The following is a 23,348-nucleotide window of genomic DNA, read 5'->3' on the forward strand; positions in this document are numbered from 1 at the left end:
CTTAGTTTGTGGAACTGAGGAGATGTAGTTTTCCTGTTATCTTGTTGTCTTGTTCTTGCCATTAAGCTGGATTGATCTGAGCATTGGCAAAGTAATGCTTGTCTGGACTGTGGCCTTTTCAGCACCAGCAATCATGCTGTTCTCATCAGCAGGTTTAGTGCTATCTTGAGTTGCTTTAAAACGCAATCAACAACTTATTTCAGGGTTGGGAACCTTTCCCTTATTAAGGACCAAACTGGACCTTAAAATACAGCTGGTAGGCTGTATAAAAATATACTTTAGCAGTGTTCATTCATCACCAGCCCCCCGAAGGCCTAGACTATTAGCTGTGGAGCTCTGACCTTCTCTTCCCTTCCAACCCCCTAGCCAGTACTGCACTCCAAGGGACTTTTTCAGTACACATCAAAGCCAGCTCCTGTGTGCTGCACAGTGCTTCCTGCACATACCACCCCAGTTACGCACAGCAGTGCTCTGCACCGTGCTGTGCTGCTTTCCTCTCCTGTCCCGTACCTATGTCATTCTAACCTCACCTTGATCACCGCCACAAAGGGAGACATCCCTGTTGTCTGCTGTTTCCAGCTCCACCCACACCTTGCATGACACAGTGCTTTACCTGTGTTTGCCTTTGTGCCTTATTTCTCTCCCACAGCTGCAGCTGTTGAACAGCTCGTGGTGGGTCAGTGCAGTTTGGTGACTGGTGCATTTGGTGGCTTGAGGTGCAGAGGCTATGGGAAGTTGCATGTGCAAGAGAGTGCATACGTAGGACAGGCTGAGAAGGGAAGGGGTAGGAAAGTGGAGGGAGATGGAGGGAAACAAGAAATGTAGGGGGGAGAGGTTGAAGGAGGTATCAGGGTGGAGAAGGAGCTGCACACGACCATTTCTCATAACTTCACGTGCTGGTTACTTCAGTGAGTCAGTCCTCCTTCATCTGGGATGAGGTAGGAGCTGCCAATACAGACGTGATGATTTTAAAAGAGGGGGAGAAAATGGGGAGGAAATATCCTTTTCAATATGGTTGTGTTTTCTAGCAGACATTTTCATTTTCTCTGCTGGCTTGTCAGAGAATGGCATTCCCTCTACTAGAAGGGATAACCACCTGGGAGCTGCATGTATGAGAAGAGTTGTAGGTGAGAGGTAGAGTTGTCTTTTGCCATCTCTGCTTCAGTCACTGCAGCAAGTATACCCTTACATTTATGCTACCAATTCTTACCTGTGAAAGGATAGCTTTATTTATGCTTCTCATATGAACATGTTGACATTTTTGAGCCTTTTAAATTAATTTCTAATGCAGAAATATTTTTAAACTGTAACTTGACTTGTAGGGATAAACCATTTTACAGTGTGATTGTAACAGAGAAAGTGGCAGTGCACAAGACCATCAGAATGTTTGACTTTTTTTCTTTTCTCTTCTCTGGAACTGCTGCAGGCACAACTGATTGCACAGTCCATAGGTCAAGCATTCAGTGTGGCCTATCAGGAGTTTCTGAGGGCAAATGGGATCAATCCAGAAGACCTTAGCCAGAAGGAATATAGCGACTTGCTCAATACCCAGGACATGTACAATGATGACCTCATTCACTTCTCCAAATCTGAAAACTGCAAAGATGTAGGTCTCACATTTTTCTCCATAACAGCATTAAGATTCTCTGTACCAGCTGCAGGCCCATGCTGGCAGAAATCAGAAAACCATTAATGCTTCCTATAAATGACCTGAGTGAGTTTAGAATATCTCCCCCAGTAAGTCAACCTGTCATCAGTTCTGTATCAAAGGCAAATAGTGAACCCGAAGTCTATCACCAGTGAAATGATTTTGCATGTGTTTGTTTTATTAAACAATTTTCAAATGTTTCAGATTGTATTTTAATGAAATGAATGTAAAACGGATTAACAATTAATACGATTTACAGATTACAGTAACTAATATAACATTTATGGAAGAACTAGTGTCAGTGAAAGTGGCTGATTCCAGATTTTAAAGGACTGTAGTTGCTGAAAAGATTTGCTGCTTGGTTCTTTTAATAACGATGAACCTGTGCACCACTGCAACGTACAGCTAGTGGTCTTCCAATGTGCTGTCATAAGCTCTTACAAACTCCTCCTATTTAGCTTTGTCGACTGAACCCCCGTCATAAAACGATTTCTTCCCTTCCAGTTCCCTCTGCTCATAAGCAGAAACAAGTTGTGTGAGGGCATGTTCAGCCCTAAGCAAAACCTGTATATTTAGTGTTGATTATCTCATGTTTGAATACAACTGAAATGTAGTACCCTATTTGTTTTGCACTAGGAAGTCAGGTTGCAAGTAATGAGGGGGTATGTGTTTGTTGATTCATGAAATATGTGTTTTTGTGGTTGGGGGGAGGAAGGATTGCAGGGGGAAGGGGGTCAGTTCCGTAGTTGAGAAAAAGCTTTTGTTTGAAACACTTTTTCTTATGATACAGGTTTACATCGAAAAGCAAAAAGGAGAAATCCTAGGTGTAGTGATTGTGGAGTCTGGTTGGGGATCCATTTTGCCTACAGTTATCATAGCCAATATGATGCATGGAGGACCAGCAGAGAAGTCTGGGAAGCTGAATATAGGGGATCAGATCATGTCGATCAATGGGACCAGTCTGGTTGGCTTACCACTCTCAACATGTCAGAGCATTATAAAGGTACGGAGAATGTTTCTGGATATTTTCAAAGGGTTACATGATAGGAGAGTATTATAAGTACAGAACTATTAAGTAATAATTCTTATCAAATGTTTGTATAGCACTATCCATTTAGTGATGTTCAGAGTATGTTGCAAATTATGCTCCACCAAGTTTTCTGACTCCCAGAAAGTGAGCTATGTATTTACTTGTATAGCCAAGGATTCTGTGCAGAACCTCACACCACGAGAATATTTTGTTGAAAAGGAAGATGCTACCAGATGCACATCTGAAGGCTGTTATGGATGTTAAAGTTGCATTACTACACAACTTCCTGGTGACTGGTTGTTTCATGCAATATGTTTCTTTGCATTTTGTACTTTTGTATTTCACAAAGTACATTTTTATTTTTTTGTCCTTGAATCAGTTTTGTAATACTTGAACTCAGATTTTTGCTCTAAAGACTTCCTTCCTATTCTGTTTTCCAAAAACATGAATTCTGTGCTCTAATGAGTAATAGGTGCGCAGATCTCTGAGCCAGCCATTTTAGATTCAGGGAGTGGAAATTATAGCCCGGAAGTGTAGTATACTAAAAATGTGGCAAATGCAGTCTTACATTTGTGACGTATGAAAAAAATAATAATCATATTAAAAATCTCTGTGCCAACTTCAGTGGAACTAAACCCACCATGAATTCAGACTTTTCATGTTAGCCTTACTTGTTCCCTATCTCACATCAGTTTTATCTCTAAAACAGTGATGAGTTGTGCTTCTCTGATTCAGAGCCTTTTTAGGTAGAGTTTCATTATGATGAGCCTTAGCTGTACTTTCTCAAAACAGAAACAGTCAGCTTTGCTCTCTCCAGCTTCTTCAGACATTCCTCTTCCTCACTGGTACTTATGGCTGTTGCCATAGGAACTGGTAGCCATTTATTTTGTCTTTCTAGACAAAAGCAAAGTCTGCATATTTTCATGTCTTCATAACCATACATGTAGACCCGTTCATATGGCACTTCTCATATCAAGTAGAGGAACCACTGAATGATCTAAGCACAAGTTTAAATGTGGCAGAAATGTCTCAGATTTCAGGTTTATTTAGCATGTCCTAAGGGCTCCTATGAAAAGATGAGTGTTATATAGCTTAGAAGATATCTTGCAAGCACTTAAATAAGGTAATTTTAGTATTACAGATGTAAGTTCTGCTACTAATTGACTGAAAACCACAGAGCTAGAAAGAAACTTCCCACATGTGGTGGCTATTCCCTGATTGTATTGCACTACTTGTCTCTTTTTTTGGAAGCCTCTGATGATGGCTATTATCTGAAACAAACTCAAGGACTACATAAGCAACTAAATTGTTCAAATGATACAGTTGCTTTTTTTCTAATAAGCATATACTACCATTCTGCATAGTGGTAGGAGCTAGGTGTTATTGCAATCATTGTACTTTCTGTAAAATTACTAAATTTTTTGTTGGGGGCCACATTAGTGCTTTTTGAAGGAATAGATTTAAATAACTTGTGCATGCTTCAGGGGGAGTAAGAGAGCATTGATTTCAACTCTGTTGAAGACATGCAGCCTGAATGAACTCAGATGACCCTAGTTAGACACCTAAATTCCTCATAGATACAGTCATCTCTGCAAGACTCCTGCCATCCTGGATTTAGAAAATTAAGGCAGAATCCCCTCAGACTTTTGTCTAAACATTACAGCCACAGCTTGGTATGGTTTAGTTCCTCTTATCTTTTACTCTGTGTGTTGATTTGAAGACCTGCAGGAAGATGTTGAATGGCCCTTGAGCACTGCAGCTAACTCCATTGAGGTAGATACAGTCACAGAAGAGGTTGAGTTTGGACCTTCTTTCTGCTGAGAGTGGAGTTGAGGCACTTCCCATAGTCATGTGCTTTGCCACTTCATGTTCACATGCACTTTCTCTTGGAGCAACCTTGAATAACGAGCCAAGCTGAGCCCAGGGTTGTGTGGAAGTGTGGCCAGCTGTTGCCCATGTGATGGCTGCATCCAGACAGTTCAAGGCATTGACAAGAAAAAAGATTCTGAGGCAGTTAACACTGGCTGGATGCCATTTCAGTTATTCAAGTCACTGCTGAGTCCAGAGTCAGCAGAATCATTAGCAGTAAAAGGGATGTAAAAACTTCATTGTGTTACCTTAGTTGTGGTGGAAATTAACCTTTCAAAGTCAATGTCAGACATCCATTAGTTTCAGTGGGACACAGATTTCAATTGTACACATAAAAAGAATTCAGAAATAGGTTTTGGAATTGATATGTATTGTATAAAATAAGGTGGAAGATGCTGTATTCTTTATAAAGCATTTCTTTCTTGATGTGGATTTATTTATTTATTGGAGGCTAATCCTTTGTGTGAATTAAGCATTTAAGAGTAGAAAAATCTGTGTCCACCTCTGTGTTGGACAGAAAAAGGATCTTAACAGTCTACAAGTAAGAGATCTGAACACTTGAAATCGTACAAGGGGTCAGATTGCAGTTATCTGCATTTTAACATTTGATTTTTCATGGAGCCATACAATGACAGAGACTCTGAGACTAGCAAGCACTTTGGTTCAAAGCAGCGTCAGCTAGAGAAGGTTGCTTAGGGCTGTGCCCACTGGGCTTTAAATAACTCCAAGGATGGACACTACAAACTTCTCTGGGCAACCAGTTTTAGTGTTTCACTACCCTCACAATAATATATGTATATTATTTCTTTATTTATATATATATATATTTCTTCAGTTTTCTTCTGGTAACAAGACATTCATGATGATATGTCTAGGTGATATATCTAGAGAGAAGAAGGAATGGGAATTCTATGATCTTGGTATGAGTAGTTCCACACTCCATTTGTGTGGCAGAAAGCAATATATCCCATTAGAGAAGCCACTTATTTGTTACTATCTTAGCTACCTATTTAAAATTTCATTTCCCAACCACAGTCAGCTTTTTTGGTGGGCTGCATAAACCGGTTTCATATTCTTTTTGTATGTTACTTGTGTTATGAAATGAAGAAATTGCCAACAGGAAGCTATATTTCTTAAAACAACAGTGCCAGCTTCTTGGCAAGAAACATTTGATGCTGCATTGCTGATTTGACTGAATATTCACGTACATATGTCTGGTGTTCAGTGATTTGGTTCTGTTTTAGAGCATACAAAGAACCGTTTATTCAGGACTGTTCCCATGTCAATGTTTTAACACTTACTTTTTTACCCAGTGTTTGTGTTAAATGTTTCACCCTATCTCTGCCAGCGTATTTCATGGTGATTTCTTTTCGCAGGGTTTGAAAAACCAGGCCCGGGTTAAACTGAACATAGTTAGGTGTCCTCCAGTAACAACAGTCTTGATCAGGAGACCGGACCTCAGATACCAGTTGGGCTTCAGTGTGCAAAATGGGATTGTAAGTAGCTTCCAGACTCCCTGGTGAAGCTTTAGTATACATAAAACTTCACATCTATTTGTGACAGTGTGGGAAGAGGGAAGCTGCCATTTTCTTCTTCACAGTAAGCAACACTTTGCACACGTGCGAAGTCTTAGATGTAAACGTTATTTTTGTCTTTGACTCTACTTAGTCCACAAGTTCAGAGTTAGTCAGGGGAACAGACAAGCTCTTTCAGGTTAGAGAAACAAAACTGTGTACCTGAAACTGTTCTCATCTGCTTCATTCCTGTCTAAGCAAGCTATTGTATGTTCTCAAAAGAAAAAGACAATTCTTTATCCTCTTCTGTTGTAAAGCGTTTACATCCTGAACATTATTAAACTGTGGTCCTTCATACACTTTTAAACTGCCAAACCGTAGCGTATCTGACATAAAACACAAATAGCCTTTTCTGACTGTTTTGTTCTTGGAAGAGAATACACTGCAATTATTTGCCAGTAACAAATTTTATTTTAAATCTGTGTTGGATTACATTTTAGAATTTGTTGCAAGTCTATACTGAGTTACAAATTAAAGGCAAAAATGGGTAATCTAAATCCTCTCTTCCATATCTAGACCCTGCTAAATTTGTCCTTTCTCTTCCAGATCTGTAGCCTTATGAGAGGTGGTATAGCAGAGCGAGGAGGTGTGCGTGTTGGCCATCGGATCATTGAAATCAATGGGCAGAGTGTTGTGGCGACACCCCATGAGAAAATTGTGCACATTCTGTCAAATGCTGTTGGTGAGGTAAGAGCAGTGCCTCTAGGCAGCATAACGTATTTCATCATTGTTACTTCTTTTGGCCTGTTGCTACTCAAATCCAAACAATGGAAGCCAGGGTAAAGACAATCCACCATTTCTTTTTTTATTATTTACTGATAGTTCTCAAATGTTTTAGATGAACCCTAGGCAGAAAATATTTGTGTCCACAACTTTAGATGTTGGTTGATGCTAATCACACTGTTCCATTAAAATCACCGCCTGCAATACTTTAATAAGAGTATGAAAACTCTCAGGCTTTGCTTTTTGTTTCTGTCCTGTATCCTTTTAGCTAGTTCCTTCCCAAAGTATGGTACATGTTAGGAATATTGATTAATTTCTTTTATTTTCTCTAGATTCATATGAAGACTATGCCAGCTGCCATGTACAGACTGTTGACTGCACAAGAGCAACCAGTTTACATCTAAAGCCGACACCTCACTGTCACAATGTGCATGGAGGATGTTTTTCCTCATTAGTGCTTGTCTCTCTAGTGCTGCATTTCTGTGTCCGCAGAGACATTTCTTTCTTTGTCTCACAAAAAAAGAGACTTTATATCTCTTTTCCCTCCCTTTCTCCCCTTCTCCGTAACATTTTCCTGTATTTTGGGAAGGGGCAAAATATACGGGACTATTTTGGTTGCATCTCTTTACAAGTGAAACTAAATGCAGTTCCACACGCAAAACAGGAAAATAGCAGCAGCATTGTTCACAGCAGTATTCACAAAAAGGATCGACTCTGATTCATTCTAATAACCAGTTTTATTTTTGTGACTATTATTTGGTAAACTGAATAAATTAAATGTTGCTAAATGAAAGATGTCTTTTACCAAACAAGCAGAAGTGTAGGGTGCAAAGTGTTCTCTTGGACATCCTGCACGTGGCTTTTCTTTTCTTCCCCTATTTTCCCACAGGCACTGAGCTCTGTTTTAAAGGTTTATGTCTGTAGGAAAGGTAGAATACCAAAAAGATATTTTTGCCCTCAGGAAGAATACCTGCTTATGAAGAATGAGTAAATGCTGCAGTGGTAAAATGGACTGTCCAAATACCTTTTAATTACCTTCTGTTACCAGTTTTTCATGATCTTAGGACCCTAAAAGGTACTCTGCGAGTTGCTGAAACACATTACAATTGCATTAATTACACCAAGTAATCGGGGAGGCATATTTTACAACTGCCTCTCCCTCTCTACCCCCAGTTTTTGAACTGTTTTGCTCTACTTCATTTCTAAATGCAACATGTCTTCTATAGTCCCTTGCCTATTTTAGAAGTTAAAGGAAAGGGGAGAGAAGGAGGGGAGAACAAGAGAAACAATATGGGGATTTGCTGAATAGCTACACGTTTTCTAGGCTCTTAATTCTGCATTTGATGCACACAGCAATGTGTGCCAGTGTATATAGATGTTTTTAAAATTGTGCTTGCTATTTATGAAGTTTGAATATAAGAGATCTGCATAGTATTCTAAGTAATTTTGTTCTCTGAGCCAGTTCTAACATATATTTTTGTCCAAAGACCTGTCTAATTTTATCCTCTTTAGTTCATGACATAGATAACAATGGGAGGGATAAGGTGGGAATAAATGTATTTATTTTGTTATATAAGTTAAGTTGTTATATTTTTTTTTCCATTTGTATGGCACTTAACAGATATATGTGTGTACTATATGCACTTGTATGAAAAAGATGTAGGAAATATAGGATTTGATTGGCCTGTAATTTGCATGCTAGGGACAAAAGGGGAAGGGGAAAAATGGGTTGTTGGTTGTTTTTTTATTGTTTTTCTTTTTTTTTTTCCTGTTTGTTTTTAATTAAAAAAAAATTGCTTTTCTTTGTAGTGAGCGGGAAATTCTCCATTCTTCGTAGTTATTTTTGGCAGGACTGTATACTGGTGTTTACATTGAAATTGAACCATGCATTTAGTCCAGGCTGATAACACTGATTTTCTTTCAAGGAAACAGTTTCTGCTCTGTCTTAGTGCGATAGGAAGACCCAGTGAGATGAAGACAAGAACAGGTCACACACACACACGGACGTGTCCCTTCTGTTTTGAGAATGTGTTCATGGTCACAGTCACTTGTTTTGCTATTGCTGCATGGCGGACTGTGCAAAATAGGCATTGTTTGCAGTCCAGTAATGACACCTAGAAGTGACCCCAGGGATTCATGGAAGTGGATGTGTCTGTGTGTGCTCACGTGTGTGCATGGGCACACCTGGTGCACACGCTGCTGAGAGCCATCGAGTACTCTTACCAGAGGTCTGCTTTTGGCTTTCAGCAATAATGGGCGTCTGTGGTCTGATCAGAGGGAACGGGTATACTTTGTGTTTCAGTGGGTAGTAAATATTTAAGGGAGGTAATGAAGTGGTGCATAAACTATTGTAGTAAGTGAATATGTTTTAGTGTTGAGGTTAATGTACGATGACTTGATTTTGCTGCAGTTCTTGTTGTTATATCATTTAATCCCAGTCTCTGGAATAGCAGACTGCACGGGAGTGTGGTGTTGGTATTCCAGTTAGTGACTTACCTCTGCTACCAGACTGATGCAAGTAGATAGTGAATGACTTGTGAGTATATTGTTTAACTGTAGACATCTAGTTTATGATGATCATTTGAATTTTTTTTTTTCAGAACTTTCCATATATATAGTAATATATGTAAATAAGATATATAACCATGTACAATTTAGATTATATACAGTGCAGCCTTTCCATAAGTTGCCTGAGGAAACTCAGTGAACTCTTGTAGACACAGTTACCATGCTCCTGGTTCCTGCTATGTTTACACTCTCAGCTTCACTTGTTTCTGTGGCTCTGTAAAACTTACGTGGTAGGGTCTTTAACTGGCTTCACTGGGAAATGAGGAGGACCTGAACATGCAAGGGTATTGAGGGATGAAACAACTGCGGCTTTTTTTTTTTAAATCTTCCAGCCAAGATTCTGCCAAGTTTTTGGCACTCGAATGCTTTCATGGTAAATAGCCACTTAACATTAAGCAAGTGAATGTTAGCAGGATCTAGTAAAGAATCTGTTGTTCCAGTTAGGATGTGTGTGTAAGGCTTTTGAGCTGGGAGGCCCATGGTGTGGCACACGCTGCTGGTAACTGTCTTCTAAGCAATCCCTTTTTAATTCGTAGAGTGAAAGACTTCCAAAAAATGTGCTGAGAAAGGAGAGCTGACAGTTCTCTAGACTGTTGCAGCAGTTTGTTAGATGATGTGTGAAATTTTAACAAATATGGTGGAACAAACAGCTGGTTTACATTCCTTCTTCAGTGATGGATCTGATTTTTTTTTCTTTCTCACTGCTTTGTGCAGTCTGATTCTTCAGTGTTTACATTAAGGATGAAACATCCATTCTGTTTTTTTTTTTTTTACTGGAAAGTTTCACACATTTATTTTGAGTTGTTCAAATTTGAGGTTCAGTTGGGGTTTCCAGGTTTGCTTGCTTTCATTGTTTTTCTTTTTTTAAATAAAATAAATTTCTGAAGACAGCAATGTGGTTGAGATCTCTTGTACATATTTAGCGCAGTACCTAGGCTATGAAGTTATATTATTGTTCTGTAAAGAGGGTGAATAGAAATTATTGTAAAGCGTTGGGAGAAGTATAGTATTGTATTTGTAACAATATTGTTCTTTGTAAACATTTAATGATCTCTATATAAAAATATAAATATATATATATAAATACATGTGAGCCTGGAATGTTGATACTGCACATCTACTGAATGTAATTCCTCTGATGTTTTTTGCCACAGGTCTCTGACCTCTGTAATGAAGCTGCTGTGGTCTGATTTGGGGGGTGGGGGGTGCGGAGGAGGAATGGGCTTTTAATTTGGGGGGTGGGGGGATGGGGGAAGGAGTTCTGGCCAGCTGTTTTGTTGTGATGTATTTACTGTGCTACATTCCTTTATTTAACAGAGCGCTAATGTCTGTAAGATTTGCAACAATAAAATACAAAACAAAAATACCTCAGACAAGCCTGAGAGTTTGCTCATACTGATTTAGGAGTTGGCTTGCCAGTACTGAATGCATGAATGCTTGGAAGGTAACTGGGTTTCTTTGTTGTCACGTAGTTGGGAGTATGAGTACCTGTATTTCTGCAGATGTGAACCGGTGCTATTAGCTTTGTTGTTAAAACAGCATTATGTTCAGGTTACAAATGACACTAGTGCTCCTAAATGAAACTGATTTCTTATCTAGTGTTGCATCCCAGTTTTTACCATATGAACTGTCACTATGTTTGAACCTCCCAAAAATGCATTATTTCAAGATGCTTTCTACATGACAGAAATACTATTTCTTTGTCTGAGTATCATTAAATGTTGTGGGGTGTTTTCCATAAGTGAGATTTTCAAAAAACCAACCAACCAAACAAACAAACAAAAAAAAGCCCTCACTTATTACCATTTGTGAAACCACTGTTTTTCATCAAAGGTCATCAGCATGGTTAATTCCTAAAGACCTCATATGATTTGAATAAACAAACTAGAATTAAAAGATGTCAGTCCTTAGAATAAATTCTGGAACTGCCTGTAACAAAGTTTAAAAAAAAAAAAAAAAAAAAAAAAAAAAAAGAAAAGGAAATACTCGTATAACCAGAGATTGATTATGAATGGTATCTGAAAGTCTACCAGCAAAAGCTAACTTAAGAGTATTTCTTCAAGTAAGGCTTCATAGGATTTTGTGCTCTATAGGTTGTCATAAATACTTTGAGAGTACAGAAATGAAAATACATGCCACAGCTGATTCATAAGAAAAACTAAATGGGGGCCTTCAGCCACAGAGTGGCTCTCCATAGCATGAAATACAAATATTGCCAGCATGAGAGAGTGAAGCAGTTAACCTTTCACATTATTTGCCTAAATGATAGATTGGAGAAATTCTGAACCATTTGGTAAATGGTGCAGCAGACAGGCTGAGCCTGCTTTCCTTGTGTCCCTGCACACCGCTCTCCATCCTCCCCCTGCTTGTTATCCTTTTTGTTAGAACTTCTTGCAATGTAGAAACCAGAGTGTACTTTTCTACATTTTACAGGATAAGCCTAAGTGTGACTTTTCCTTCAGCAGCACAGACACAAACCTCACAAACTCTCCCAAGGATTCGGTGATCCAGGTTATCAGTCAGCCTGAGGAGGCCCCGTCCTGTGCATGCACAGCCACAACACGTTTCCCTCGGCCACAGGATGAACTTGGCTGGGTGATTGCAAGCGAGGAGCCTTCAGGCAGCTCCTGCTTGGTACCGGTGGTGACACAGCTTGTGTGTCCTTGCCTCCATCAGAAACAGCATCCAGAATTATGCGAACATCCTTTGTCTTTGATGGCAGAAGGGACAAACGGTGTTGCTTTCTTTGAGAAAAATCTCTTAATAAGTCAAATAACCAAATGGGGTAATCCTTGCAGGGATGGGATCTGCAGAACATGCTTGCACCCTGCTCATAGCCTGCCAGATACTGCACAGCTTGGGGGTCTCACATCTCAGGGGACGTGAGATTGTCAGTACGGTCTTCACTCTTCATAGCATTGCTTCTAATAAGTAGCATTTTAAATGGTGCTTTACAAGACCATAAGTGGTTGTTGTTTTTTTTTTTACTGAGATAATAGTAAATCAGCACCTCGTGGTGCATCACACATACGCTTTGGAGTTTTGACTTTGTTTCTGTCATCAAGGCAAGAATAATGTCCCACCATTATGTGAGAAGGCTTCTAGGCCAAAAGAGCAGAATGCAGAGCACTTCTTTCAGTCTGCATTTTAATTACAGATTGCAATTAACAAAGAACCTTCTTTTATAAGGGATACTTTTAGAACTCTCCAATACTGTTTTTTACTGAAAGGCAATTTGTATCTGAACAGCTGCACTTTGCTACTGGAGCTTTTGGCTTAAACCACAGTACTGAAAATTGCAGTTTTCTTAGTTCCTACTTTTGACAATTGCTTCTGGAACAATCATACATCTTTTCTGCACAGGTTACCAAACATAAGAGCCAAGAAAACATTTCTCTTTTGTAACTTCAAATAGGGTGGTACATAAAATGTCCAGATTGTAACAATGCATCCTAGTAGATTTTCTTCCTTGCTTTTCATCAGTGTGACAACGATTGAACAGTGATTTCGTTGGGTTCCCCAAAGAAGCCAATACTATATGTTATATGTAATAGTCGTAGTGCATTAGAGAAACTGTTCACGTGGAGACTAGGCTATTTATGAGACTAGCCTACAAGAATAATGTGTATTTATAATTTTTAGCAAAAAGAAGTATGGATAAAGTGATTATCTACGACTCTGCACGCTGACATTTTTTTGAGGGTGGGCAGCACCAATTCTTAAGGCAACAAAATAATCTGAACAGGTAGCATGCTAGTTAGATGTTTCTCAGACCCAGTGCACAAATAAATAACTGCTGTACATAGAGGAAGGGAGATTCGGTTAATGCTCAGAGGTGGATTTGTGCTGTAAATGTCAATCCTAACTACTGTTGTGTTCAGATAGTTTTAACCCTCTCCAGTACAATATTTCTGAATAACCCCATTTTCTCTGCCACAGACCTTGCATGACTGCTCTCCTAAGTATCTCCCTCTCAGCAATCCAGACTTTTTGTTGGCATATTAGAATTTAGTGTCTATTTTAAATGTTTGTATTCCATCTCAGCCAAGCAACATATCTGTGTTTTATGCTAACTCCCACGTTTTCACAGTAGCAATTTGTGGTAGTTTTACCCAGCTGAGCAACCGAGCTCCACCACAACCACTCTGTCACTGCCACTTCTCAAAGGAACAGGGGGAGAAAATACAATGGAAAAAAAAAGGGCTCAAGCATTCAGATAAGAACAGGGAGATCACTCAACAGTTATCATGGGCCAAACAGACTCAGCATAGGGAGATTAATACAATTTATTGCCCATCACTAGCAGACTAGAACAGCGAGAAACTAAAAGCTAATTAAAAACACCTTCCCCCCATCCATCCTCTTCCACCTCCTCCCCCTGAGTTGTGCAGGGGAACTGGGGCTGGGGGCTGCGGTCAGTCCCTAACGCTTTGCCTCCACCACTGCTCCTCTCTGCCCCTGCTCCCCGTGGGGTCCCTCCCACGGGATGCCGTCCTTCCCGAACTGAGCCTGCGGGGGCTGCCCACAGGCAGCAGCTCTTCAAGACCTGCTCCCACACGGCTCCGTACCACGGGGTCCATCCCCCAGGAGCAAACTGCTCCAGCACGGGTCCCCCACGAGTGGGCGGCAGCTCCCCCCAGAGCCCCTGCTCCTGCGTGGGCTCCTCTCCACGGGCTGCAGCTCCGGCCCGGGGCCTGCTCCTGCGGGGGCTCTTCATGGGCCGCAGCCTCCTCCAGGCCACATCCACCTGCTCCACCGGGAGCTCCTCCACCCATGGGCTGCAGCGTGGAGCTCTGCTCCATGTGGGACCCGTGGGCTGCAGGGGGACAGCCTGCTCCACCAGGCCGCAGGGGAACTTCTGACCTTGGTGTCTGCTTGGCTGTTTTTCTCGCATTTTCTCACTCCTCTCTCCCAGTTGTTCTTGGGCAGCACTTTTTCCCTTTCTCACAATGACGCATCCAGCGCTGTTCACTGGCTTGGCTCTGGCCAGCAGCGGGTCCTTTTTGGAGCTGGCTGGAACTGGCTCCGATCTGCTGTGGCAGCTGCTGGGCTCTGCTCACGGCGGACACCCCCGCAGCCCCCTAGAAACCTTGCCACATAAACCCAACATAAGAGCTCACAAACTTTGTCAGACATACAACGAATTCTTCATATTTGACTGGTAAAAAAAAAAAGAAAAAGTAACGTAAGGTACGTGCCAAATATCATCATGCAGAATCTTAGCATTTCTTTCCCACTAAAAATGTGCAGCAAAATAAATTATTTTCTTCAAATATGGTCATAATGTTCCAGCAAGTTTAAATTTGTTAGTATTCCAGGTTGGCTGACAACTCCAGAATGCTCCCAACTCTAGAAGAGATCAATTTTGACATCCTATGAAAATGTGGCCCATAAAGGTGGTGTCAGAGTTTACTTAGTATCCTTAGAGCTATCTTGCTGGATCTGTGTGGTGGGTGAATGCTTCATTTCATTCTGTGATGCAGTTTAGATTCTCTAAATTTTCACCTATCCAAACTGCAAGTTGAATCGTTGTCTTTTCCAACTAATAGAATCTGTTACGTACTTTTGAACCTGCTAATGTGTTCCTATGCAGAACAGTGGTCGATTAAGCTTTTGTTGAAAAAAAAAGCAACTCAAAAGTAGTAACCAAAATTATTGTTTGATTTTATTTTGCTGAAATGAGTTAGACAACAATCTCTCTTGAATTGGAGAGAATTTTATTTTTTTTAAATAAGATGGTATTTCAGAATTCTTCATTCCTCCTTTCTTCACATAAACTTACTGACATCAATTTCAAAAATATTGTTCTCTTAACTATTTTACGATTCCCATTGTGTGGGCTATCTTTTTGTTGTTGTTGTTGTTTGTTTTAAGTAGCTTTGAATTTACACAGCTGATGCAGTTCTCACATTCCTTTCAGGCTTATTGTCATCATACCTCTCTCTGTTCAATATTATCAACACCATCCCACTTATCACAATCCCATTTGAATCAAAGGCAACTTGCTTCTTGTTGGTGAAAGCTTTGAAGCTTCCCCCTTGGGAACATCTGTCTTCCTCGCCGGGCAGCCCCAGAGACCTCTGTGATGTCGCCAAGCAGCGACTGTGACTGCCCGTGACCTCAGTGCTTTTCAGCAGCTGCAGGCTCTGTCCCCGTGCCTTCTGTCCAGGAGCTCCTGCGGGTGCACACGCGAGGCGTGACAGCTCCTGCAGGACCGTGGCTTGTGCTTCGAGCTGTGGCTTTTGGAGAGCAGCGGCTCTGGGCGCAGAGCAAAGGCAGCCTCTTCCAGCGCTCCTCTCCACGCTGACAGCTGCAGGGTGCTGTGTGTGGGTCCCACACGGCGGCTGTCCCAGGAGGGGGCCAAGGTCTTTGGCAGCGCTGAAGATTCCTGGAGAGTTTCTCCACCGTCCCTGAGCGCCTTCGTCAGGTACCTCAGTTCACCCCAGTCATACAGGGCCTCAGGGAGAGAGCACGTGGAGATCAGGGGTCGTGGACACCCCGGCTCTTCCCCAGAGCCGGAGAGCTGACGGGGGAAGGCAGGGCTGGAGGGCCGCCCCTGAGGCTGGCTGCCCCACAGGACTGCTGCTGCTTCTCAAGCCACAGGGAGCCCCTTTGGGAGGCCCTTTCCTACCCTCTCCCTCAGCTGAGGCTCCCTTTCTTTTTCCCCTCCTAGCACCAGACAAGGTCAGGCACGTGGCAAAGATGTCGGGGCAGGACGTGGCAGCGGGTGCCCAGAAAGCTATGGAGGAGTGCGCCTTAGATGCGACTGCCGGCACCAGCCAGCAGCAGCAGGCCAGGCCGCTGGAGACAGCAGAAGACCTCCTGTGTCCCATCTGCATGAATGGCATCGAGAACGCAGCCTACGTGGCCTTCTGCTTGCACCGCTTCTGCTTGGAGTGCATCCAGCAGTGGGCCGAGGGGAAAGCTACGTGCCCTGTCTGCAGGCGGCCCTTCCACCGGCTCCTGCACTCAGTGCGAGCGGACGATGACTACCAGGAGTACGTGGTCGTCTCTTCCACCCGTCGCCGCAGGGACGTGGCCAGAGAGAGGGACCGGAGCAGGTCACCACATCAGCGCTCCAGCCCACACAACTCAGCCGCTGACCACAGCCCTTCAGCACCCAGAAGGAGGCCTGTGGGACGTGACCCAGCATCCGGAGAAGATGCCATTCGGGGGCCCTCCAACACCACCTCCCAGCAGGCTCCCACATCCAGCACTTCTGGGGAGCCAACCCGGCTGAGCACAGGGCAGCACCCGGCCGGCCCTACGGCCGCACCTCGCGCCAGCTTCAGGACAGTGCTGCGGCGAGCTCTGCGGTTTGACTTCTGTTGCCTCCAATAAACATCTGGGAGACATTCGGGGGAGTGTTTTCTAGACTAACAGAACAACCCACAGTAGGGAATGGTTTCCGCCACTGACTCAACAGGGGAGGAAATTTCCGGGTCTGACTGCTGACTTGGTGTAGCATAAATGCCACAACAGAGCATGTCTCCACGCTGCTCTCCCAGACTCCTCCTTCCCAGCACCGGCCCAGTGGTGCACAAGCCCTCTGACCCCACGGGTTGGTGGCAGGTCCTCAAGACCTGCGCAGAGCTCAGCTGCCATAAACTCGGCCATGCTGACAGCCCCATCCCTGGGGATGGCTCTTCTCTTTAGGGGAATCACTGTCTGTTTTGGAAAAGCCATTGCAGGGGAATGAGGCCCTTTGTTGACCTACACGCCTCTGCTTGTTCCTCTGTGGGCAGAGGAAAGCTCTGGACCCCCAGCCTTCTGGGAGTCCTGCAGCAATCCAGCAGCAGACTGCCCTTCAAGCAAAACACAGTTTTTCCACAAGTGGAAGCAGCAGGTGAATGTGTGGGTTGCTCCTGCACAACCTGCTCCAGGTGACCCTGCTTGAGTAGTGAGGAGGTGGCTCTTCTGCCCACCCTCAGTGGAAAGGTGCCAGAGTAAGGGCCCAGAGCGGCCCCTGTGGCTGAGCTATGACCTCCATGTTGACAAGGCGGGACCAGGCTCTTCGCAGCAGTGCACTGCGGTCTGAAAAGTGTGTGCCCACCTACACTGAAAGAAGCCAAGTTCACACTGGAGAGAAAGGGAAACCTTTCTGTTCGTGGGGAATCTCCAGAAGGGAGCAGGTTGCCCTGAGAGGTTGCGCCACCTGCACCCTTTCAGCTTCTCAAGATCTGGCTGCAGGAATCCCCAGGGCCATGTGGTCTGACCTCCTTGCTGGGGCTGCTTTCAGCAGCAGGTTTTCCTGGGGACCTCCTTTCCCACCTCAGCTTTCCAAAATGTTCATTCCCATATGTTATAGCCTCTATTACTCTGGAGGATTTTGTGTCTTCAAAGACTTTGTGGGTTCTCCTCACAGTGTCTGAAGGCCTTAGATCTCAATGAGTTCTTCTCTCAGTCTGTGCTCATGTCCGGGATTGCCCCAGCCCAGGTGCAGCACCCTGCACTTGGACTTGTTGAACCTCATTAGGTTCATGAGGGCCCACTTCTCCAGCCTGTCCAGGTCCCTTTGAAAGGCGTCTCTTCCTTCTTTGGTATCAACTGCACCACTCAGCTTGGTGTCATCTGCACACCTGCTGAGGGTGCACTCAGTCCCATCGTCTACATCGTTGATGAAGATATCGAAAAACACCGGTCCCAAGACAGACCCCTGAGGTACACCACTCGTCACTGGTCTCCACCTGGGCATAGGGCCATTGACCACCATAAAAGGCCACCATATTGGTCAGGCACGATTTGCCCCTGTTGAGGCCATGCTGGGTGTTCTGGATCACCTCCTTGATAGGACGGGTTAGATTAGTGGGCAGTGAGCTGGTAAGGGTTGTGCAAAATAACAATTTTCCCCAGGGGACAGTACTGTTTAACATGTCATTAATGACCTGGACCATGTGCATCCTCAGCACATTGGCAGATGATACAAAAATGGGAGGAGTGGCTGACAGACCAGAAGGCCATGCTCTCGTCCAGAGAAACCTTGACAGGCTGGAGCAATAGGCTAACAAGAGATTTATGGTGGTGGAGGAAATTCTTCACTGTAAGGGCAGTGAGGCACTGGAACAGGTTGCCCAGAGAAGTTGTGGATGCCCCATCCCTGGCGGTGTTCAAGGCCAGGCTGGATGCAGCCTTGGCCAACCTGGTCTCGTGGGTCGCATCCCCGGCTCTGGCAGAGGGATTGAAGTTAGCTGGTCTCTGAGGTCCCTTCCAACCCAAGCCATTCTATGATTAGTCAGTTTGTTTATGAGGATGTTAAGAGACACAGTGTCAAATACCTTACTAAAGTCAGGCTAAGCAGAACGAACTGCTCTTACATCATCCACCAAGCTAACCACCCCACAGAATCATAGAATCACAGAATATCCTGAGCTGGAAGGGACCCACAAGGATTATCGAGTCCAACTCCTGGCTCCATGCACAATGACCCCCAAATCAAACCCTATCTATGTCTGAGCACATTGTCCAAATGCTTCTTGAATTTTGTCAAGTTTGGTGCTGTGACCACTTCCCTCGAGAGCCTGTTCCAGTGCCCGCTCACCCTCTTAGTAAAGAACCTTTTCCAGATATCCCTCTTTCTTGCTGATGAACCGTTACCTAGCAAAAGGTGTTACTGAAATTACTTTCACCCAGAGTCCCACTGCTAGGAAGGAACTCCGCCTTGGATAGAAGATCTGAGGCAGGAAACGACCTCCTGAGATCACCTGGTCCAGGCTTCTGCTCAAACAAGGTCAGCTAGTGCAAGTTGCCCTGGACCATGTCCACCCAGGGTTTGGTTGTCTCTAACCAAAGACAGAGGCTCCTCATCCTCTCTGAGCAACCTTTGCTGATTTTTGGCCACCCCACAGGAGAAAAATGTTTCCTTGTGTTCAGATGGAATGTCATGGTTTTTAATTTTTGCCACTTCCTCTTTACCTGTCAGTGGGCACCACTAAGAGTCTGGCTCCCTCTTTCTCATTCTTTCCCATCAGGTATTTACACACACTGGTAACATACCCCTGAGCCTTCTCTTCTCCAGGCTGAACAGTCCCCGTTCTTTCAGCCTTTCATCACAGGAGAGATGCTTCATTCCCTTCATCATTTTTGTGGCCTTCTGCTGGACTCATTCCAGTATATCCTAATCTTTCCTGTACTGGGGAGCCCAGTACTAGACACAGAACTGCAGATGTGTTGTGGTGGTTTTACACAGCTGGGCATCTGAGCTCCACCACAACTGCTTGCTCCCTCCCGCTCCTCAAAGGGAAAGGGGGAGAAAATACAATGAAAAGGGCTCAATGGTTGACATCAGGACAGGGAGATCACTCAACAATTATCGTCACAGGCAAAACAGACTCAGCATAGGGAGATTAATACAATTGATTGCCTACTACTAACAAGCTAGTGAAGTGAGAAACGAAGGAAAGAAGCCAAAAAAACCTTCCCCCCATCCATCCTCTTCCACCTCCTCCTCCTAAACAGTGCAGGGGAATGGGGAACGGGGGCTGTGGTCAGTCCCTAACACTTCATCTCCGCCGCTCCTTCACGGTCACCCTCTGCCCCTGCTCCACGTGGGGTCCCTCCCACGGGATGCTGCCCTTCCCGAACTGAGCCTGCGGGGGCTGCCCACAGGCAGCAGCTCTTCAAGAACTGCTCCCACACGGCTCCGTACCATGGGGTCCATCCCCCAGGAGCAAACTGCTCCAGCACGGGTCCCCCACGAGTGGGCGGCAGCTCCCCCCAGAGCCCCTGCTCCTGCGTGGGCTCCTCTCCACGGGCTGCAGCTCCGGCCCGGGGCCTGCTCCTGTGGGGGATCTCCATGGGCCGCAGCCTCCTCCAGGCCACATCCACCTGCTCCACCGGGAGCTCCTCCACCCATGGGCTGCAGCGTGGAGCTCTGCTCCATGTGGGACCCGTGGGCTGCAGGGGGACAGCCTGCTCCACCAGGCCGCAGGGGAACTTCTGACCTTGGTGTCTGCTTGGCTGTTTTTCTCGCATTTTCTCACTCCTCTCTCCCAGTTGTTCTTGGGCAGCACTTTTTCCCTTTCTCACAATGACGCATCCAGCGCTGTTCACTGGCTTGGCTCTGGCCAGCAGCGGGTCCTTTTTGGAGCTGGCTGGAACTGGCTCCGATCTGCTGTGGCAGCTGCTGGGCTCTGCTCACGGCGGACACCCCCGCAGCCCCCTAGAAACCTTGCCACATAAACCCAACATAAGAGCTCACAAACTTTGTCAGACATACAACGAATTCTTCATATTTGACTGGTAAAAAAAAAAAGAAAAAGTAACGTAAGGTACGTGCCAAATATCATCATGCAGAATCTTAGCATTTCTTTCCCACTAAAAATGTGCAGCAAAATAAATTATTTTCTTCAAATATGGTCATAATGTTCCAGCAAGTTTAAATTTGTTAGTATTCCAGGTTGGCTGACAACTCCAGAATGCTCCCAACTCTAGAAGAGATCAATTTTGACATCCTATGAAAATGTGGCCCATAAAGGTGGTGTCAGAGTTTACTTAGTATCCTTAGAGCTATCTTGCTGGATCTGTGTGGTGGGTGAATGCTTCATTTCATTCTGTGATGCAGTTTAGATTCTCTAAATTTTCACCTATCCAAACTGCAAGTTGAATCGTTGTCTTTTCCAACTAATAGAATCTGTTACGTACTTTTGAACCTGCTAATGTGTTCCTATGCAGAACAGTGGTCGATTAAGCTTTTGTTGAAAAAAAAAGCAACTCAAAAGTAGTAACCAAAATTATTGTTTGATTTTATTTTGCTGAAATGAGTTAGACAACAATCTCTCTTGAATTGGAGAGAATTTTATTTTTTTTAAATAAGATGGTATTTCAGAATTCTTCATTCCTCCTTTCTTCACATAAACTTACTGACATCAATTTCAAAAATATTGTTCTCTTAACTATTTTACGATTCCCATTGTGTGGGCTATCTTTTTGTTGTTGTTGTTGTTTGTTTTAAGTAGCTTTGAATTTACACAGCTGATGCAGTTCTCACATTCCTTTCAGGCTTATTGTCATCATACCTCTCTCTGTTCAATATTATCAACACCATCCCACTTATCACAATCCCATTTGAATCAAAGGCAACTTGCTTCTTGTTGGTGAAAGCTTTGAAGCTTCCCCCTTGGGAACATCTGTCTTCCTCGCCGGGCAGCCCCAGAGACCTCTGTGATGTCGCCAAGCAGCGACTGTGACTGCCCGTGACCTCAGTGCTTTTCAGCAGCTGCAGGCTCTGTCCCCGTGCCTTCTGTCCAGGAGCTCCTGCGGGTGCACACGCGAGGCGTGACAGCTCCTGCAGGACCGTGGCTTGTGCTTCGAGCTGTGGCTTTTGGAGAGCAGCGGCTCTGGGCGCAGAGCAAAGGCAGCCTCTTCCAGCGCTCCTCTCCACGCTGACAGCTGCAGGGTGCTGTGTGTGGGTCCCACACGGCGGCTGTCCCAGGAGGGGGCCAAGGTCTTTGGCAGCGCTGAAGATTCCTGGAGAGTTTCTCCACCGTCCCTGAGCGCCTTCGTCAGGTACCTCAGTTCACCCCAGTCATACAGGGCCTCAGGGAGAGAGCACGTGGAGATCAGGGGTCGTGGACACCCCGGCTCTTCCCCAGAGCCGGAGAGCTGACGGGGGAAGGCAGGGCTGGAGGGCCGCCCCTGAGGCTGGCTGCCCCACAGGACTGCTGCTGCTTCTCAAGCCACAGGGAGCCCCTTTGGGAGGCCCTTTCCTACCCTCTCCCTCAGCTGAGGCTCCCTTTCTTTTTCCCCTCCTAGCACCAGACAAGGTCAGGCACGTGGCAAAGATGTCGGGGCAGGACGTGGCAGCGGGTGCCCAGAAAGCTATGGAGGAGTGCGCCTTAGATGCGACTGCCGGCACCAGCCAGCAGCAGCAGGCCAGGCCGCTGGAGACAGCAGAAGACCTCCTGTGTCCCATCTGCATGAATGGCATCGAGAACGCAGCCTACGTGGCCTTCTGCTTGCACCGCTTCTGCTTGGAGTGCATCCAGCAGTGGGCCGAGGGGAAAGCTACGTGCCCTGTCTGCAGGCGGCCCTTCCACCGGCTCCTGCACTCAGTGCGAGCGGACGATGACTACCAGGAGTACGTGGTCGTCTCTTCCACCCGTCGCCGCAGGGACGTGGCCAGAGAGAGGGACCGGAGCAGGTCACCACATCAGCGCTCCAGCCCACACAACTCAGCCGCTGACCACAGCCCTTCAGCACCCAGAAGGAGGCCTGTGGGACGTGACCCAGCATCCGGAGAAGATGCCATTCGGGGGCCCTCCAACACCACCTCCCAGCAGGCTCCCACATCCAGCACTTCTGGGGAGCCAACCCGGCTGAGCACAGGGCAGCACCCGGCCAGCCCTACGGCCGCACCTCGCGCCAGCTTCAGGACAGTGCTGCGGCGAGCTCTGCGGTTTGACTTCTGTTGCCTCCAATAAACATCTGGGAGACATTCGGGGGAGTGTTTTCTAGACTAACAGAACAACCCACAGTAGGGAATGGTTTCCGCCACTGACTCAACAGGGGAGGAAATTTCCGGGTCTGACTGCTGACTTGGTGTAGCATAAATGCCACAACAGAGCATGTCTCCACGCTGCTCTCCCAGACTCCTCCTTCCCAGCACCGGCCCAGTGGTGCACAAGCCCTCTGACCCCACGGGTTGGTGGCAGGTCCTCAAGACCTGCGCAGAGCTCAGCTGCCATAAACTCGGCCATGCTGACAGCCCCATCCCTGGGGATGGCTCTTCTCTTTAGGGGAATCACTGTCTGTTTTGGAAAAGCCATTGCAGGGGAATGAGGCCCTTTGTTGACCTACACGCCTCTGCTTGTTCCTCTGTGGGCAGAGGAAAGCTCTGGACCCCCAGCCTTCTGGGAGTCCTGCAGCAATCCAGCAGCAGACTGCCCTTCAAGCAAAACACAGTTTTTCCACAAGTGGAAGCAGCAGGTGAATGTGTGGG

The 23,348-nt window shown here is 45.2% G+C and overlaps 3 protein-coding genes across 7 annotated transcripts in view; all 3 read left to right on the top strand.

Moving 5' to 3' along the window:
- Nucleotides 1-7,815, top strand: part of APBA1 (amyloid beta precursor protein binding family A member 1) — an 87,059-nt gene extending 79,244 nt beyond the window's left edge. For all 5 annotated transcript variants that reach the window (XM_040541024.1, XM_040541026.1, XM_040541028.1 and 2 more), the window contains 5 exons: nucleotides 1,427-1,606; nucleotides 2,439-2,651; nucleotides 5,924-6,043; nucleotides 6,668-6,808; nucleotides 7,177-7,815. In XM_040541024.1, coding sequence (XP_040396958.1) covers nucleotides 1,427-1,606; nucleotides 2,439-2,651; nucleotides 5,924-6,043; nucleotides 6,668-6,808; nucleotides 7,177-7,248 — 726 coding nt within the window. In that variant the 3' untranslated portion in view covers nucleotides 7,249-7,815. The remainder of the gene's footprint in view (nucleotides 1-1,426; nucleotides 1,607-2,438; nucleotides 2,652-5,923; nucleotides 6,044-6,667; nucleotides 6,809-7,176) is intronic.
- Nucleotides 7,816-15,050: 7,235 nt separating this feature from the next.
- On the top strand, nucleotides 15,051-16,767 carry LOC121062195 (E3 ubiquitin-protein ligase Topors-like). Its single transcript, XM_040541919.1, has 2 exons — nucleotides 15,051-15,839; nucleotides 16,086-16,767. Exon 2 carries the CDS (start codon nucleotides 16,115-16,117, stop codon nucleotides 16,751-16,753), a length of 639 nt encoding a protein of 212 aa, XP_040397853.1. The 5' UTR covers nucleotides 15,051-15,839; nucleotides 16,086-16,114; the 3' UTR covers nucleotides 16,754-16,767.
- A 4,360-nt stretch (nucleotides 16,768-21,127) lies between these two features.
- LOC121061810 (E3 ubiquitin-protein ligase Topors-like) lies at nucleotides 21,128-22,830 on the top strand. The gene is made up of 2 exons (XM_040541179.1): nucleotides 21,128-21,916; nucleotides 22,163-22,830. The coding sequence occupies exon 2, from the start codon at nucleotides 22,192-22,194 to the stop codon at nucleotides 22,828-22,830; it is 639 nt and encodes a 212-aa protein (XP_040397113.1). The 5' UTR covers nucleotides 21,128-21,916; nucleotides 22,163-22,191.
- Nucleotides 22,831-23,348: the final 518 nt, after the last annotated feature.

Source organism: Cygnus olor, chromosome Z (assembly GCF_009769625.2).
Source record: "Cygnus olor isolate bCygOlo1 chromosome Z, bCygOlo1.pri.v2, whole genome shotgun sequence".
Classification (NCBI taxonomy): Eukaryota; Metazoa; Chordata; class Aves; order Anseriformes; family Anatidae; genus Cygnus; species Cygnus olor.

Bases quoted from the DNA above. Each gene is read 5' to 3' on its own strand.
- LOC121062195 (XM_040541919.1), top strand. From the start codon at position 16,115: ATGTCGGGGCAGGACGTGGCAGCGGGTGCCCAGAAAGCTATGGAGGAG.
- LOC121061810 (XM_040541179.1), top strand. From the start codon at position 22,192: ATGTCGGGGCAGGACGTGGCAGCGGGTGCCCAGAAAGCTATGGAGGAG.